The sequence below is a fragment of the Eptatretus burgeri genome, chromosome 2 (genome assembly GCF_056783735.1).
Source record: "Eptatretus burgeri isolate ZD-2024b chromosome 2, Ebu_testis_v1, whole genome shotgun sequence".
In the NCBI taxonomy this organism is placed as follows: Eukaryota; Metazoa; Chordata; class Myxini; order Myxiniformes; family Myxinidae; genus Eptatretus; species Eptatretus burgeri.
In genome coordinates, this window is record NC_140962.1 from 117,322,063 (window position 1) to 117,341,106 (window position 19,044).

At 40.2% G+C, this 19,044-nt stretch overlaps 1 protein-coding gene across 6 annotated transcripts in view; it reads right to left on the bottom strand.

Annotated features, from left to right (window-relative positions):
- Window positions 1-482: 482 nt before the first annotated feature.
- Window positions 483-19,044, bottom strand: part of LOC147032905 (dipeptidyl peptidase 4-like) — a 162,731-nt gene continuing 144,169 nt past the window's right edge. For all 6 annotated transcript variants that reach the window (XM_085870929.1, XM_085870931.1, XM_085870926.1 and 3 more), the window contains 8 exons: window positions 18,164-18,233; window positions 12,916-13,110; window positions 11,567-11,621; window positions 7,927-8,026; window positions 5,951-6,015; window positions 5,618-5,690; window positions 5,422-5,495; window positions 483-1,246 (listed from right to left, as the gene is read on the bottom strand). In XM_085870929.1, coding sequence (XP_085727055.1) covers window positions 1,139-1,246; window positions 5,422-5,495; window positions 5,618-5,690; window positions 5,951-6,015; window positions 7,927-8,026; window positions 11,567-11,621; window positions 12,916-13,110; window positions 18,164-18,233 — 740 coding nt within the window. In that variant the 3' untranslated portion in view covers window positions 483-1,138. The remainder of the gene's footprint in view (window positions 1,247-5,421; window positions 5,496-5,617; window positions 5,691-5,950; window positions 6,016-7,926; window positions 8,027-11,566; window positions 11,622-12,915; window positions 13,111-18,163; window positions 18,234-19,044) is intronic.

Genomic DNA, 19,044 nt, shown 5'->3' on the forward strand with positions numbered 1-19,044 from the left:
TTGAGTTGTGCATTTTCACTGTTGGACATCCCAGCATTGTTCATCCCAATAATTTGCCATACCCTGCTGTATGTGCTCATTGTGCAAAATTGCCTTGGCTGAATGATGAAAAGAAAACAACGCCTGTGCCTCGAGGGTTTTCATTTCTTTGTTAGAAAATTTGAATTTGATGCAACATTTCTTTCGGGAAATAGAACTATTCTTTTTTAGGCATATATTAAGGCCGATAATCAACATTTCTTAAGCTGTGTGGCTTTCTATTTCCTCACTTACATTTACAGGTGTTTTTTTTTTTACAGTAAAGAGGTATTCTCCTTTATTTATTTATTTACCTGAAACTGTTTTGCTTATACTATATCTATACTATAAGAGAGCCATTTGTCTGTGTGTGTCACCATTTTTCTCAGAGATGGATGAACAGATGTTCCTCAAACTTTTAGAGGTTCATTAGTGAGTGTTGAGGTGTGCTTTAGGCAATAAAGTTGAATTTTTGGAGATTTTTATTTTAAATCACTCTATCCTGGGTGTAGGGAAGTATTTTAGGCCCCCACAAAAAATAGACCGGGCAACACTGGGCAATGCCGGGTACCCCTGCTAGTACTGTTTAAGCAATACGAAGAAGAAAAAAATAAAAATAAAAAGAGGAAAGGATGCAAAATATGCAACTGAATATTGAAAGCAAGTAGAAAAACGTAGGGGGGGGGGGAAGGTTAATATTTTCTGGATGCAACATGCATCAAAAAATAATGCATCACTTTCGACATTCCTGAGTCTGAGTCTTGCCCTAATAAAGGATTGGAAATGAACCAAGGGAGGGGTACAAACCACAAACACATGGCAACAAGTTGTATAATCACAGAACAAACATGATGTGAACATTTGGAATGTGTGATGGGAATTGGGATTGCAAAGGTGCACTAAATAAGGCGAAGCAAGAAAGAGAGCATTTCAATCATATTTTCAAAAAAATATTATTCTGAGGAGTACTCAATTCCAGAACAGTACAAACAATGCAAAGGTAAAATCATCCAATATTTTTTTTTTTGGGCAAGGCTCATTTTGTGACTGGAGAACATTGTGCTGGAAAAAAACAACTAAACCCAGAGATACAGTATTGGCAATGGAGTGCAGACAGCCATTATGGATTGGGAGGCAAGTCAAAGCATTGTTCAAGGAAATGACTGAGGTGTATGTACAAATGGTTGTGTGCCAAATCACTGAGCCCATGGTCCTTGTCGGTATACCACTGTGGGGGAGATAAAACATGAAGCCAAACAAATCAAACAGGTTCATCGAGCTCAGACACTTGCATGGTTTGGTTGCTCAGCCAAATTAGAGCCTGCTCTGACAGGTAACAAAATGAGAATGCAATTCAAGGAAAATTGATTTTACAGTTTCCATAGTTATGACATTACATTTCAGAATATAATGATGCACAGATTTTTAAAGCATATAAATGTTTATGGTGTCTACACTATTTTGAGTTTAGCTGAAAACAACAACCTGGGGAGCATTTCTGCTCCGACATTATGAGAGTTTCAACTCCAGCATGAAAACACACACACACACACACACACACACACACACACACACACATGATATGTATGTATGTATATATATATGTATATATATATATATATATATATATATATATATATATATATATATATATATATATATATATATGCATTTTTGTATAAGGTTCGGGGCTAAGGGTGTTGTTCAGACAGGGATTACAGCACATTCATTTTTTGACGGTGTCCTCTCACCTACATACCAATCGTGACACAGGTATACAATCACTCATTCATACCTAAAGGCCCTGTCACACCTTGACGTTTTAGCCAGCGTATGGCAAGGTATCAAAATGTATGTAAAACGCTGGCGTATTTCAAGCATGTTAAAATTTTTCTACGAGCTCGGCGTACTACGACGTATGCCAGCATGCACTTAACGTATACAAAACTTACTCATCATGTATTCGACGTGTCCCAGCGTTTTAGACAAATTTTTCATACGTCGGCATACGCTGGCTAAATCGTCAAGGTGTGACAGGGCCTTAAGCAACAGACCATTCCTGCTATTATCCACATGTATCCCTTTATCCATCCATCCATTGGGACCATACTCTGTGCAGAGCGTTGGTGCTGCCCAAACAGTCTCCTTGGCTATTGGGTACAATCCTGGACAGGTCGCCACTCTGACACAGGATAGCAGCAAGCTGGTACTCATTTTGCCGACCTCGGAAAGATGACAGGCAGAGTCAACCCCACCTGGAATTAATTTAACAGCCGGGTGGGATTTGAACTCAGGACCTAGGATCCCAAGCCCACCACCCGAACCATTAAGGCAACACCAGGCATACCCCTCTATCCTCAAATATAAAGCGTAAATTTACTTGGAGATACTTCTCTGAGTATTTATTTCTGTTTTCTGCATTTACAAATGTTTATATCTGATGCATTAGTTCGAGATTCTTGCATTTTGAAAGCATTTTCATTTTAACCCCAATGATTGTAAATATATCAATAGTATAAAATACATCAAATTTTGTAATGAATATTCTATCTTACAAGGTAAAGGTACCCTTAAAATTAAACATGAACTCTTGTTTTACATAATTGCAACGAAGCTTTATGCATAATTGAAAAATGATACTTACATTATTTTTTCAGGTTTTCTTCAACTTTGGACACACCTGATTGAATCAAAATGTAAACTTTATTATGCCTTCAGGTTTTTTGTCTACAAAGTCGAGGGGAGTGGAAGAGCGAGAACAAAACAGGCCAAAAACTAGTAGGGCACTCACTCAGTAGAGCTCATCCGCCCTCCAGATCCAGATCCGGATTCGAATATTCACCAAAATCTAATCAATTCGTCTTTGTGACATACCCAACCTGTCCACCAAATTTTGTCTGAATCTGTCTTCAACGTTTTGAGAAATTGTGCTATATATCGTTTTTGGCTCTCTCTCTCAATGGTGAAGAATCACTTAAAAATTTTTTTTATAATATCCGGATCCAGATTCGGATCTTCACCAAAATCGAATCAGTTCATCCTTGTCACACAACAAACCTGCCCACCAAATTTTACCCGAATCCATACGCAACTTTTTGAGATATCCTGCACACAAACAGACAAGCAGACAACCAAAGAGACAGACAAGAGTGAAAATACAACCTCTATCCCCCTCTGGTGGGTGGAGGTAATACCATTGTGAAAGGGGGGGGGGGCACGCCAACAGCAGGGTAGAACAATACAACAGAGGGACACTTTAAAGAAGAATGGGCATGGGAAAGAATGAGACAAGGAGGAAAGGGGGAGGTGCTGGATACAAGCTCAGACATAGAAAGCCGGTTAGAAATTCAGATTTGCCAAGAAAAGCCTCAATAATTTTTAGAGGTTGCAAAACAGTGTGCCATATTCACCCTGTGCAAATCATCCATGCACATTTACTTGTTTATACATCAAACATCCCTCCACAACAGACATCCTATCTCATTCACCCTGATACCACTCCCCTCCTCCCCCACTCAAAATCAACACCACTTCTCCAGCACAGCCAAATGGCTATTCTCCCTCCTCACCTGCCACCATCAACCCCCTTGTAGTGAACCTTCCAAAATCCAGAATCAGTTTTCACCCACACTCATTTATTCCTCTTTTTTCCCCACCACCTTTCACATTCTCTTTAATCTTATCCCTTCGTCCACATCCTCAAGAAAGCTGTTCACCACCATCTCAGATCATTCCCCATCCAAAACCATGGTTTTTTTTCTCTCCCCATTTACCCTCCCCAAGCCCATCTCTTTCCAAGTTTCCAGTTTCTCTTCCTGAGAGTTTGCTTCTGAATCCATCCTCCTCTACCCCTCACTCTTCCCCACATCCCATATTTCTCCATGTCTAACTCTATTTTGTCCCTCAACCCTGCTGTCGCGGTGTGTTTTCTCCCTCACTTTATATTGTTCCTTTTGTTGTTACATCTTCATCCTTTCTATGTTTTAGTTCCTCTTTGAACTTCGACTTTGAAAATATTTATATATATATATATATATATATATATATATATATATATATATATATATATATATATATATATATATATATATATATATATATATATATATATATTTCCAGCAATCTCTGTGTGTCTGTCTGTCAGCGACCGCCGTTTCTTGACGGCCACCGGTCCGATCGGATTGAAACTTGCCAGGAATATTGCCGGGGACCCGTGGATGTGCCTTTTCGAGGTTTGATATCGATCGGACGAGCGGTTCCCAAGTTACGGCCATTTATCTGTCAACCAATGACAAGACACGGTGCTATGACATCACGAATGTCACAATTAATGTTTATTTATTTATATTTTTGCACGATTGACGGTCCGATCTGATTGAAACTTGCCAGGAATATTGCCGGGGCCCCGCGGATGTGCCTTTTCGAGGTTTGATATCGATCGAACGAGCGGTTCCCAAGTTACGGCCATTTATCTGTCGACCAATGACAAGATACGGTGCTATGACGTCACGAATGACGTCACAATTAATGTTTATTTATTTATTTGCAGGATCGACGGTCCGATCTGATTGAAACTTGCCAGGAATATTGCCGGGGCCCCGCGGATGTGCTTTTCAAGGTTTGATATTAATCGGATAAGCGGTTCCCAAGTTTCGGCCATTTATCTGTCAACCAATGACAAGACACGGTGCTATGACGTCACAAATGACGTCACAATTAATGTTTATTTATTTATTTTAATTTTTTTTGCACGATTGACGGTCCGATCTGATTGAAACTTGCCAGGAATATTGCTGGGGTCCCGCGGATGTGCCTTTTCGAGGTTTGATATTAAGGTCTGAGAGTGGGGGCGAGAGAGAGAGGAGTGAGAGAGGAGGGGGAGAGAGGGGGGCGAGAGAGGGCCGAGAGAGAGGGGGTGTCACATTTCAAGAGAGTGGGAGAGAGAGGGGGTGAGAGTGGGGGCGAGAGAGGAGGGGGGAGAGAAGAGGGGCGAGACTAGCGGGGAGCGAGAGAGAGGGGGCGTCGCAATTCTTCTTATTCGTTTGATATGACCACAATTGACGCTGGGGACCTGAGTATGTTTCCCAAGCGTTTCCCAAGTTATGGCCATTTATGATATAGTTGGTCCGATCTAATTGAAAAAATGCCCCAATCCAGTCGTCGTTTACGCACCTATGGGCACGAACCTACGGGCCCGCACCTACGGGCCCACACTAGTATATATAAACACTGGACACAAAAAGTGTAAATCCACCAAATGGATGAAGTCTGGCACTACTGATGCTTATTGTACAATGTGAAGTTTTTATGTGATGCTTTTTAAGAAAACAGTTTTGAAACTTTCTTTTCTGGACACACACATACGTGCACATGCTCCCCCCCCCCAAAAAGTTTGCCTCCTACCATTGCTGAAAATTCAACTCCCTTTTCCACCAGGCTCTTGCTTATATGTGCTGATTGTTGAAAATGCACATTATCTAAAATGAGTGGAGATGAAAGAAAAGTCAACATCATTATACAGGAAAATAAATTGTTAATAATTAACCAAAAAAAAAACATCCACAAAAAACATAAATTGCTGCTTTAATGCAAAACCCACCATCTGCTGTGCCGTGCACAAGGAGGTACTGGACGGTGCTGAAATTCGCTGCACGACTCATCACGGTAGATGACTAGAAGGAAATAAATTATATGATCAGTAGATATTTGGGAACATCAAGTTGTGATTATAGACAAAAGGATGAATGCACTCTATTTGTGCATCTCATTCCCCCCCATCTCAATTGGAACCATATGATACGTACAACATATGCTTTCCAGTGCACTACAAAATTCCTTTGATGTTGTCTATATTTTATTGCATCACAAAAAACTTCCCTAATGAACAACAAAAATATGAACTCCACAGTTATAGCACTTGCAACAATCTCACCTCATATGCCTCCTTGTTATCGTCAGGTGTAGGTAAGCCCATATACCTCTCCGTGTAAGCTGCATCTGCAAGGGTATGGCGGAGTTCAAGAATATTCTAAAAAGTCGATTTTACCAAGTTTATTTGGATTAGAAGTATTCAAAATTTGGAATCACGTATGTTTGCATTAAAACCATTGAGAATTCACTGACAGGAAGGTTTGTTTATTAATATATATTAATATGGTATTACGTCACATATTGTAAGCTCCAAAGCTGAAAGAAGACACTTGGTGCTTTTTGTGCACAGCATCCCTCCTTACCCCAACACCCCCCCCCCACCTCCCTACGAACTGCAGCGTAGTAACAATTATGTACATCAGGTAAGAATACTGAGGTTAGCAAATAGAGCCTTGCAGATATAAATACGTAAAGATTTCCTCATTTTTTGAAAATGATGACTGCAACTGCCACCATTCCAGTCGGCTTGGAGTTACCTATTGAACAATCATCCACAACGTTCCTGCTAATTAGCCTTTCTGTGATTCCATCACTCTGATCCAATCTGTGACCTTTCCAACCCATATTTCCTGTTATGGTCCTCCATTCCGGAGCTGGAAATGACAAACTTTCCAAATAACCTCTGCTCTTCCTCCTCTGTCCCACTTGGCTCATATTCCCACATTCTTGTAAAAGTCCAAATTTCTCTTACTGAAGTGAAAAAGCAGTCTCAGCATCCCAGAGTCTTCACATGCACAGGGCAACAAGCAGAGGCTGCAAGCAGCCCTTTCTCTAAAATGATGATCTTCAATCTCCTCTGCATTTGACATTGATGCCACATGGGAGCGCTTTCACAGATGCCTGCTCTCTTTCATTTACATGTTTATTCCATCTTGTCTGCAGCTTATTCAACCCATACTCTCAGGTCCTGGTACACAGTGCACTGCAATCTCACATCATGTTCCATCCTTCCTCGTGATCTTATTCCACCCGAACAACTCCCCCCATATCCACCATCCAAATTGTACGATTTGTACATTACCTTGTGTCCCTCTTCTTCCTTTTCTCCCATATGTTTTCCACCTGCTTGATTGTATCCAGTTGTTTTCTCTACTCTAATGTGAGTATATTATCTTTCTGTCCATCTTCCTGCTTCATCACGAGTCTTTTTTTAAAATTTTAATTGCGATATATTCTCTGGGATGACGGTTCATTTTATGCACCATTTTCATCTGTCCGGCAGGTTTACAGACCTATGAACATTAGCATGCCCATATGAGCTTGACTTCATCTCAACACATATTGGACTAGGACAACATCAAAAAATACACACACACACACACACACACGTTTTTAAACTCATCCATAGCATGACCCAAGGATCGATTAGAAGTTTATTCAAGGATAGGTTGGTGGAAGTGGGGAAGAGGATAAGGGGGGGGGGGGGAGGTGAGATATGTCACAAGTTTCTTCGTTTATGGGACTGGCTCAGAGAGTTAAAGATTAAAAAAACAAGTCAACAATGAAGTGTACAATCAAGTCTATGATGAATACCAAAAGATGTCGACAATGAATGCATAAAAATGCTTCTAATTTGATAGAACAGGTGTGTGTCCAAAGCTGGGGAATATGTTAAAAGGTAATGCATGGTGTAATTTTTCATGTCAGCTTGATCAGAAATATAAACAAAAATTCAGGGCAAATGAATGAGAATGCATAAACTCTACATGTAAAGGGCAGAAGTGGAGTGAATAAGTCTCTAGATTGACAAATAATTAATCAAGCCCCTTGCCACTCCCCGACTTCCCTTTACTTCTCATGGCAGAGTACAAAGATGGCTCCGATGTCGATATGTACAGCACCATGAAAAGGAAGCTTTTCGCTTGGCTGTCTATACGAGTGCTAATCATAAAAAAAGAGGTTTAATGGTTATTAGAGTAAAAATAATATTATAAATTGTGATAATGGATAACCATGATATATAAATATTGTTCTCACCATAATACATCCAACTCGACACAGGAGCCACGGCTATTCCACACTTGAATACACCTGAGCCAGCACCGAGCACCATTGATGTCAGGTAACCACCATATGACTGAGGAAATGATTAAATCAGAGGAGCAGAATGAATTTTTTTATTTTTAAAGATAAAAACGTAAGAGTACTAACCTATTACAATAACTCAAATTATTACAATACTTAATGCTTTGTATAAATGTGCATATTATAATAGCACGTTCAATTGACGAAATGTTCTTAAGTCTTATCCCACACATCTTACTGTCTTGATCTGATTCCTGGATCCAGAGGAATCACAAATATCTTGGTACATGCACATTGTGAAAACTGGCTTTGTATCACACACGATCACGCGTACTATATTTTGCCCTTCTGTTTTTTTTTAGTAGACGAAATGAAGACTTAGCCCACACGACAGTCGATCATTCTGTGATAAAAATAAATAAATAAAATATTTCCTCCGATGTGACTGTGTCTACACTGTTTTGTCTTGAGTAAACTATATTGGCTGCCACATCATACTTATTATAGAACTGGAGCAGTTGATATTAATTTTTATTTATTTTAAAGACTATCGACTGCTTATTGGTTCACGAAAAAAATATTTTCACGAAAAAAATAAGTGACCACTATATTCGTTATTGTTGTGTGTCGGTCTGTCTGTCTGTCTGTCTGTCTGTCTATCTGTATGTCTGTCTGTCTGTCTGTCTGTCCCGAGCATAGCTCCGTGGGTTTTGATCTGATCCTGATAAAATTTTGGTGGAAGGTTTATATCATGATCACGTTGTGTTTTCCTGAGAATGGGCGTGCTGCACCCATTATGGGCGGAGCCACGCCCAAAAAACATGTGTTTTTCGGGGGTAGCCGATTTCAATTTGCATCGTCTCCTAGGGGGTTTGTCGAATCTGGCAGAGGTTTCGGTATTTCGTTAGCCCAATGGCACCTGCATAGCCCAACGGAGCTCGATTTTTCATTTTCGTCCCAAGGTCAAGGTCACAAGGTAAAGAACTTAGAAAATTGCGAATTTTGACATATAAATCATACGACCGCCCAAACTTTGAGAGCTAGGATGACAATATTTTTTATGCATAATCTTGAGGTCATTCCCCACCTAAAGTCTTGAAACCATTTTGCTCTATCTCGAACACCTTGCCCGTGGCGCCCCCTTCAAGTTTGTTTTTACGCTGATTTCATCAAAGTATGGATAATCCGAGGAGTGCGAAATGCCATATAGCCTATATGCCGTTATGTTGTTCCTGGAATGTTCCAGAGGAAGTTTTTGCACCAAAGGTCATAATCCTTGACCTTTGACCTTAAAAGTTCACAAAGGGCAAATTTTCAAAGTTGTGGGAATCGAACCGGGTTTTCGACCTTCTTCGACGAACTAACTCCAATAAGCTATAGCACGTATCCTGTTTCCTTATTTTAATGTCTACAACATTGTTTTGTGACCTTTAAAGGTTATGCAAAGGTCAAATTTTTAAAGTTGTTGAACGAAACTGGGTTTTCGACATTTTGCAGCTAATAACCTGTCACTCGTACCACATCATGTTGATCATTTTTATAACTTGGTCAAACATTATCACATTGTCTCATCCTTGACATCTGAAACAATCTACATTGTCAAATACCGCTCGTGAACCATCATCGTCTTCAGACTTGTTTCATCTTTCTTTCATTGTTCGAGCAAAAGCAGAGGATTAAATCCACAGAAGGTCTCCAAATTGGCATAAAGAACAAAACACAATTCACGTAAGTTTTTGTGTGATGAGACAATGAGACCAATTTAAATTGGATGAGACAATGTGATGAGTCAAGGATGAGACAATGTGATAATAAATGTCAGTGTGTGTCCATCAGTCCATCCATCCATCTCCTTTGTCTGCATAACTCCAAAACCATTAAATCTAGCAGCCCCGAATTTTGCACACATACAAAGGGAACTTGAAGGTGGTGTAAGAATGAAATTTGGGTGTTGGATTGATTTAAACACCACTTTAGAAGATAATTTAGGGGGTTCTCATTACGGTAAACCAAAATAAGACTTACCAAGACGGCGGCGCACCAACTTGGTCAGCCCTGTGTCAGCTCGCAAGAGTCTTAAGCCGCCATTTATTTGTCCTACTCAATAATGCCTTGGCTTGGAACAGGCTGTAATGATTTAATGATAGTTGTTTTTTTTCACCCTCCTCACAGATCATCAAATGCCTGTTCATCATACCTACAAATCACTGGATACATTGAAATGCTTATAAATGTCCAGAGATGCCAGTGTTCGTGACAATTTATTTCATTTCCACACATGCCATAACCTCTAGAATCCCTTAAACTAAGCTGAATTACAAAATTTAAGCACCAGAATTGAACTTAGCAGCAGTTCCACTGCTAAAAAAAGTATTAATTTGTCTAATTTGGACGTAATTAACATTTTCGGCATCTCTGGAAGGTGTTTAATAGGATGTATCAAGCGATTGCCAAGCCAGCCATTAAATATAATTTGAGTTTGGAGGAATGGATCATGTGGATTAAAAAGCTCAAAATACGGAGTGAAATCTGAAAATGTTAAGAAATTGGCAATGTTTAGTTTTTTTGCGGAAATGTACCATGACCAATCAGCTTTGTATCACTTGCCAAGCCAGCCATTCATTAATTATCAACCATTTAATTGGAGTGCTTGCTTGAGTGCTTAAGCTGCTTGTGGATAGCAGTACATTTTGTGGATAGCAGTAAGCTTAAGCTATTGTGCATAGCAGTACATTTCGTGTCCCGATCGGGATGTACAGTCGGCAGTTGCTATATCAGGTAGAGGTACGTATACAGCACACAGAGACAGGTATATTTGGATCTGTAAAGAGACTCTCCGTGAATGTGTGTGCATGTCTGCATGCTTGGTTACGGGTGCCATGGTGGCAAAATTTCATCCCATATCATATAGTGATGATGATGGGCTTTTCGAAAAGTTATCTGGTTTCTCTTTGTGATTTTCAAAGCAAAATATATTTGACAACACCTGATTTCCAAGCCGTTTGCCATATTAACATGTTTTCCAAATTATAGAGCTAAATTTTCTTTTTCCACCCATCACATGACGCTTGCCAGCTGTTGATAAACAATAATGTTTACACACATCACCTTGAAACATCTACAATGCAACGTTGTTTTGATAATTTGTCGATTGAAGTTCCCCCAAAACAAGGGTGAGACCTACTCAAGGTATTTGGGTTGCATGCAGTACATTGTATTTGGCTATGGTAAGCGTATTCTTGACCTTGTTCTTGTGTATTTTCACAAGTAAAATGCAGATGCAACAGCTAGTCTAATATTCCTCCATAAAGGAATGCCACACGATGCCATAGCCCCTGGTGACACTGTACCAAAACAAAATGCCAGATATACAGTCAAATCTCCTTTGGCCAAGGATGAAGAGAGGAAAGACAGCTCAGAGAGAAGCGCACTAGCACCTAGCTATGTTTTTTTTTCAGTCTTTGTTCTGCGTGCAATGTATGGTCAAGTTTAATTTGCAGTTGTAGAAATTGATAAACCATTCAATAAACATCAGAAAGACAAAGTTCATGAGCACAGTAGTCTAGATTGGAAATAATTGCAAAACTCTCACCCAGCCCCAGATTGCAATCCGATCTTCATCAACATAGTTCCACTTTGAAAACTCCCTGCCAAACAGAATGGAGACGTCAGGTCAGCCGTAAGTCACCGTCTCTCAATCAAACTGCTACAACAATGTCATTAGCCCGTTCGATGCAGAGCAGGATACAAGTGTGTGCGTGTGTGTGTGTGTGTGTGTGTGTGTGTGTGTGTGTGTGTGTGTGTGTGTGTGTGTGTGTGTGTGTGTGTGTGTGTGTGTACGTGTGTGTGTCAGTGTCAGTGTGTTTGTCCAGACCATAACTATAATTTGAGCTTTTGTTGTAAAATTTGCAACAAATCTTTATTTTAAGAACATGGATAACGTTAATGAATAGATCTTACAATACTTTTTCAAAGCTGTTGTTTCCGTCAGGTACAGGGCAAGTACAAAGCAGACATGGATGGGTTTGCATTTTGAGATGCTTTCTAGTTTGCGGTCTGTATCAGGGTGCAAACTTTAGTTTCAAAAGTCTAGATTATTTCAAAAATAGTTATCAAGTTATAAAGACCTTATAGGGTTAATGTGTATGGATTGTATGGAAAGCATAAATACGAGTGGAGCCAATTGAATGTGAAAACAGGTATGACTAGACTCTTCATAACATGAGTGTTTTATGCTTGTATTTTTGGTGACAATTTAGTTTATGCAGAAGCAATTCCCAGTCATACCCATGGGAATTAGGTTGGAGGAGGAATAGGTTGCCAAGGCCATCCCTTCCCAAGTGGTATGGAAACTGTTACCTGACTGGGCCCCAGGCATGAAATATTTCAGCACCTGCGAGTAGTTAAAATTTTACACAGGAGATTTTAAAATGTAAATGTTTACACAGAGGGCAGATAGTAGAGCAGAAGCCATACAAGTCACTGATAAGTGTTACATATCTTCCATTCTCATTTTTTTTTAATGTGCAGCTGCAGTTTTATAGCGAAAAGCAATAACAGATAACACAAACATTTTCATGACAACCGAGCATCCGGCACATCTGCCATGGGGGGAGGCGGGAGGAGGTAGGAAGGGCTGTGGGGGAGGAGGAATAGGTAATCGAGAAAGCATCATTAAAGTGATATAAGGACTCAACTGATATTCAGACATCACAATTTTGTTAGACATAACTTAGTCTTAAACCATGGGCTACTCAGGGTAAATGATGTCCACTAAATAACTTCTATCTTACAACTCAGCCAATGGAATGTCGGCAAGGAAAATTCTCCAAACAAGATTCAGTGCCAGAACATAGCGAATAGTACACAGCTGTTACAACCCGAAAGGTTCAGTTCCAAATCCCCCCCCCCAAAATGGGCCTTCAATAAACGGAGCCATACCTGGCAACAGAAATCTGATCTTCCACCTCAAAAGTACCCAGACGCCGGTAGATTGCATGCATCAGTTTATTTCCACGGTAAGCAGTGCCGCGGCCATCAAACCTAGCCACAATGACTCGTTCCGTGCTCGCAAGGTAAGTAGCCCAATCCATTTTGAACTCGTATGACACTTTCCGGCTACCGGGACCACCATATCTGTACACAGAAATAACAAACAGCTGACAGGATAGTTCAAAATGATTTAGCTCACATTGTTTAAGGTCTGCATTTAGTCCCTGTACATATTAAGATGGCTTGAGAGTCAATAACTTGACACCCTGTTTTGCACCTATTTAACAATAGTTGTTAAACACTTGAAGTTTGTAGTCTGCACCCAAACTGCACTACTGTTGTAATAGCCAAGAGACATCATATATATATATATATATATCTCTGATGTACCGTACTCTTCACAGAGTCGGTGCCAACAAAACAGCTTCCTGACCAAGGGTTATGCCTCGTGGTTTGCAATTGCCTTCCCAGTAGTAGTTGTGGGAGGAATTTGGAGTTTAGCCATGGTGCCAGCAATAGCTCACCTATTTTTTTGCGAAGATCACCGTGGGATCTTTAATGTCTACCAACTAAAGTTGGTAGATGGGACGGCCAGTTTCACGTCCATCTAAAGGACGGCACACACATTGATGATTCACCCAGTCTTTGAAACACCTGGATGACTATTTATAGCCGGGTCGGGATTTGAACCAGGCTCGATGGCTTGGGGGTGAGTGTGTGTACCTTAAGGCCATCCTGCCAGCCCAGCAACATCCCACAGACGTTCTTAAAGTGGTTACATTCCTTAAGCTTCAAGTACCTCTGTCTTGTTCAGACTGCTAAAGTCAAGATCAATCTTGGTGGAAGAAATTGCAGTCATACCCTCTTTTGGAAGTTTTAGGAGGCTCAAGTCATGAAAGAAACGATTTCAAACAAATGCCCCAAAGGTGCTTAAAATCCATCATGGGATATAATGAGAATGTGAAGACGGTGATTAATAAAACACATTGGATACAAAAATCAAGGCTCATAGAAGATAGAAGGTCATTGGAAGTTGAATCCTAACTCATGCTGTTTTAAATTGGAGAAAGGATTTTTGGGAATTCATAATGGCTAATTAATTTAATTGGAAATGTCAGAATACAGACTTACAAAGGCCTACTGTTTGCAAGTTCTACATCTTTTATAAAAATAAACTATGCACAATAAAAAGGTGAACAGGTGACATCCTCACCAAATAGGAATTAGGTTTAATATGTCCTGAACCGAAAAAAACCCAGGAGCGACAATGGTCAAAAACTATTGATAAATACACATTGGCCAATGCATGAAAGTCATAACAAGGTCATACAATGAAACACACATAAAGGTCACTTGGCCCTTCATGACTGTCGCACCAAACTTTGCAATGACTACATTGCAAGTACATTACAGGACAAAAGTTTGTGAGCTTGTGAAAAGTGTGGGGAAACTTGAGAGTATTACATCCTATCGACAATAACCTGCTCAGCCCAATAACAGGTACGCACACGCACCTCGAAGCTGCCAAGCCTTGGTTCCAATCCTGACCTAGCTGTAAACTGTCATCACGGTGTTTCCCAGGCAGGGTGATTCATCAATGTGTGGTGTGTGTCATCCTTCGAATGGACGTTAAATGGGAATCCCATTTGCCAGCATTCGTTGGTGGGCATTAAAGATTCCATGGTGTCCTCCACGAAGAGTAGGCGAGCTATCGCCAGCGCCATAGCTAGATTCCAAATTAATACACCAACCAGCAGAGGGAATTGCATCAGCGGCACAGCTGTACTATCAGACAATGATGCGACCCCACAACCTTGTGCTGCATACAAACAACGTCCAATAACGTTTTCCATTTAAAATTGCTTGCTGTACCCTCAGCCAGAGAGCCCTATGGTGTGGAAGTTCATCAGAATGAACATTTACTAAAGACTGAGGAAGGTAAGTGGGTCGGTGTACTGTTAATCTGAGCCGATATGTTTCATGGATCATTTGTCTTCGCAAATATTCATCTTACTGGGACTCGCCAACCAAGTTAGAATGATTACGATTCATATTGTAACAAGACAAGAAGCAGCATCATAGGCAAAACGTTGTTACATACATGGAGAAAGGGGGGGGGGGGAGATGGGCAGTGGTATACCTGTGAAAAGAAAACCACCATTGTTCAAATGAGTACCATCAGCCCTTCTTTTGCAGGAGTGTCGCTCGCCTTGAGTATGCCCGAGAACGACTATTACTAATAAGCCATAACTCCGTCCTGTTAGTTGGTGTCTCCCCACTTTCTCAATCTTCTTTGATGATTGTACCCCACTTCCCCTTCACACGATCCTTTCCCCCTTCGCCATGGCAACTAAGCTATTCAGGCCAGGCCTCTCCAGTCTGAAGCTCGTGGACCTGGTTGCTCCCCATTGCACGTGGGGAAAAAAATGGGGTGACCATGCCGTATGAGGAAATACAGATGACTCCTCTGTGTGTTGCAAATCAAGACAAAGTGTATCCGGGTGATGAGAAGTAAAGAATGGTGAAGAAGTAGACTGAAATGAAAGAGGAGTAGCTGCCAGCCGTGCGAGATGAAGCATGAACAGGATGATGATACCCTTTGGCAGTAGAGAGCAGGGGGAGAAGACAAAGTGAGAGGAAGTGTGATAGACAACAAGAGAAGGATGAAACCTGCATGATTGCCAAAGAGTAGAGAAGCGCAACCAGGTGTTCATGCCACATATTACTAATGAATGGTGGTCTGTGAAACATGGAGCTTGCGGTCGGTGCACACTCATGAAGGCCCAGGAAAAAAAAAAAACTAACATTCCTTTCCTGCAGTAATTCTCAGCAGAATACTGTAGTATAAGAGAGTACAACTCTCATATACTATATTTCTAACTGTAGCATGTTTGCCTGGGGGAGAAGCGTACTTTCGGACAACATAACATGCATTTGGTCTTGATGGTCTGCCACAATTTCTGCATAAGGCAGAAGACTGTAATATTCTGCTGTGAATGTGTTGTTGTGAGGCATATTATCCATCAGCAGGATTCCCTTGGCATCCTAGAAAATCGAGGCCATGGCCTTGCCAGCTGAGAATTGGGTGCAAAATGTCTTCAACGGGGATGATCCTTTGTGCTTCCATTGTGTGGATTCCTATTTGTCACATCATCCCAGTGGTGAAGGCATGGTTCATCACGAGTTATGCAATGAGTGATAAAGTTGGTTTGATCTGCATTGTACAGTATGAGAACCTCATGGCATGATCGATAACAATGCCTTGCGATCCTTAGTTGAGGTTTCAGGGCACCCATTTTGCCGAGACTAGGGTTACGGGTAAGTCAGGTTGTTCCCGGACATGTCCTCCTTTTCGAACCTTAAATCTCCATCCGGCCAGGATTTGTTAAAATATCTAGAAATTTCAGGGATTTTGCCATTTTTTTCCCTTTTGAATTTTCAAAGGGATAAATTTAAAATCTGTGATACTTTTTTTTTTACCTTATTTAAACAGCTAAATCATTTTTGCAAAATTTTCTTGTGGTGATAAAATGCAGTTATGTCATGTTTGGACCACGACAGTTTGGTACAAGTCTGCACTACTCCATCATTATGTAATGGACGTGTTTGAAGAGAGAAAGAGAGAAAGAGAGAAAGAGAGAAAGAGAGAAAGAGAGAAAGAGAAAAAGAGAAAGAGAAAAAGAGAGAGAGAGAGAGAGAAAGAGAGAGAGAGAGAGAGAGAGAGAGAGAGAGAGAGAGAGAGAGAGAGAGACAGACAGACAGACAGACAGAGAGAGACAGAGACAGAGACAGAGACAGAGACAGAGACAGAGACAGAGACAGAGACAGAGACAGAGACAGAGACAGAGACAGAGACAGAGACAGAGACAGAGACAGAGACAGAGACAGAGACAGAGACGTAGTGGGGTGCTCAATCCATGATTCAATATATTTTCTGAGTTCGTACCATACACATAACACTTGTTTGATTTTCTTCAAGAACTCTTTACAATCCCAAAACAAAAGTACAAATTAACTGCAGAACGAAAGACAAAATTCCCATGTTTTCAAAGTGGTCATGAAGAATGGGAAGCTGAGTGCTTGGTATGTAGAGCTGGTACGTACGTCTCTCTGGCAAATAAAGGTGTTATTGATTTACAATCTCATGTGGACTCAGACAGGCAAAATATTTCCAATAATAATTTCGTGTTTCGACTGGAAGAATGGCCTGTTTGCAGTCAAAATTAATAAAGGTCTGAAACACACCAAATGAGACTGCCGATATGATTGCTCAATATGTAAAGGAAGCTCTTGAAAAGAGTGTCCTATTTTTTGGGGTGTCCTCTCTTTTTAAAGTTAAATTATGGTAACCCTAGCCTAGAACTTGTGCAAGTGTTTGTGGAAAAGTGAAAATATTGCCTTGAGAAATTCCAAATGCTACAGATGTGGATATTTGGTAACCATAACATGACACAACTGCAGTACGTTATTACTGTCTCAAACTGGGCCACTGTTTTTTGGTTGGTTGCATCTGCCAGCGATCCTGATTTTGGGTCATCTTCAAGGGACTCATGTTCATTCCTAAAAATCAGCCACATATTTGGCTATTGTATAACATGAGGGTGCACTTTTAAGCTTTAATATAGCACCCACACATGGCTGGACACAGCCACCCTGCGTTTAAGGATATATTGGGAGCTGATACCTTAATTGCATAAAAGAAAACATCGCTATGATCAATTTTAGTATGTGGAGTGTTAAAAAATATTCTTGGAATGAGTTACTCAGAATAATTCAAGAAAGGCCAACATTTAATTTTTTTCAACATGTAAGTATAGTTAGTAAATATAAATATTTTGTTGTTAATTATACATTCTTATGTATTGGAAAAATCATAAAAAGTTATTTAATTATTGCGAGTATCGCATTCTGAGAATATTTGGAATGCCCTTCATAATAATTGTATGATGTACCAAACTTCTGGATTATATACACCGACGCAACAATGCCAGGTTAATCAAACAAGTGCCATTTAACACGCGTACATACAAGTGTATAAAGATCAAAATTAATATTAAAAATGCTGCTTTCTGGCAGTGAAGAATACACCATAACTAGAACCTTTTGAATGCTCCTAATATCAATAATCAAACAAAGCATGAACCCACCACCCCTCCCCCCCCTCTCCCCACTCCTTCTAAAATGAAAACAACCCTACACTTCAAGGAGGAGTGGATGTTTGTCATTCTTGTTTAGGTTTGGTGGAAGAATGAGCTGATACCACAAATCTGCAACAAAGAAAAAGGCATTAGGGTGGCAAGTTCAGAATTAAACTAGAACAGCACTCTTCAATGTCACGACGTCGACGGATATGCCTCCGTGTTACATCATTAACCTGAACACATTATTACATCATCATACATACTTGCACCAAGTTTGATTGAAATCCCTGAAACCAGATTCAAAATATTAAATAATTCTAGATGCCAGACCATGCATCCAATCAGGTTGAATTTTAAAACCTATATTCCCCATCATTACGAGGTCGTAATTGTGAAGTTTCACATTGATTGATGAAGACGTTTAAGAGAAATAATTTTTTAAAGATTTTCATTCAATCCAATATGGCTGCCAGACCATGTGACCTAGTCATTATTCATGAACACCCTGTTATCCCCGAGGATTGGGGAACGTGTGTCAAGTTCCCCTCAATCTGTCAAGCCATTCTGGAGAAGAAGTTTTAAAAAGTTTTATTCTTCAAATAAAATCATAGCTGCCAAACCATGTGACCTGTGACATCATAGGTGGAGAAGTTTTTGTTCCTCATGGATAGGCAATCATACCTTTAATCTATCGCCTCGATCTGTTCAGCCGTTTCGGAGAAGAAGTTTTTTGATGGTTATGTTAAAACAATATGGCTGCTGAACCATGTGACTGATGACATCATCAATCTTTTTCCACCGTACAATTTAGCCCTCGATGACCCTCAAAATTTTTCATTTTGATCGGATAAAGCATTCAACATATGCAATTATGATGTCATAACAAAGCCACCTATAACATCATCAAACAATCATTCATTTCCCTTGGCTACTACTT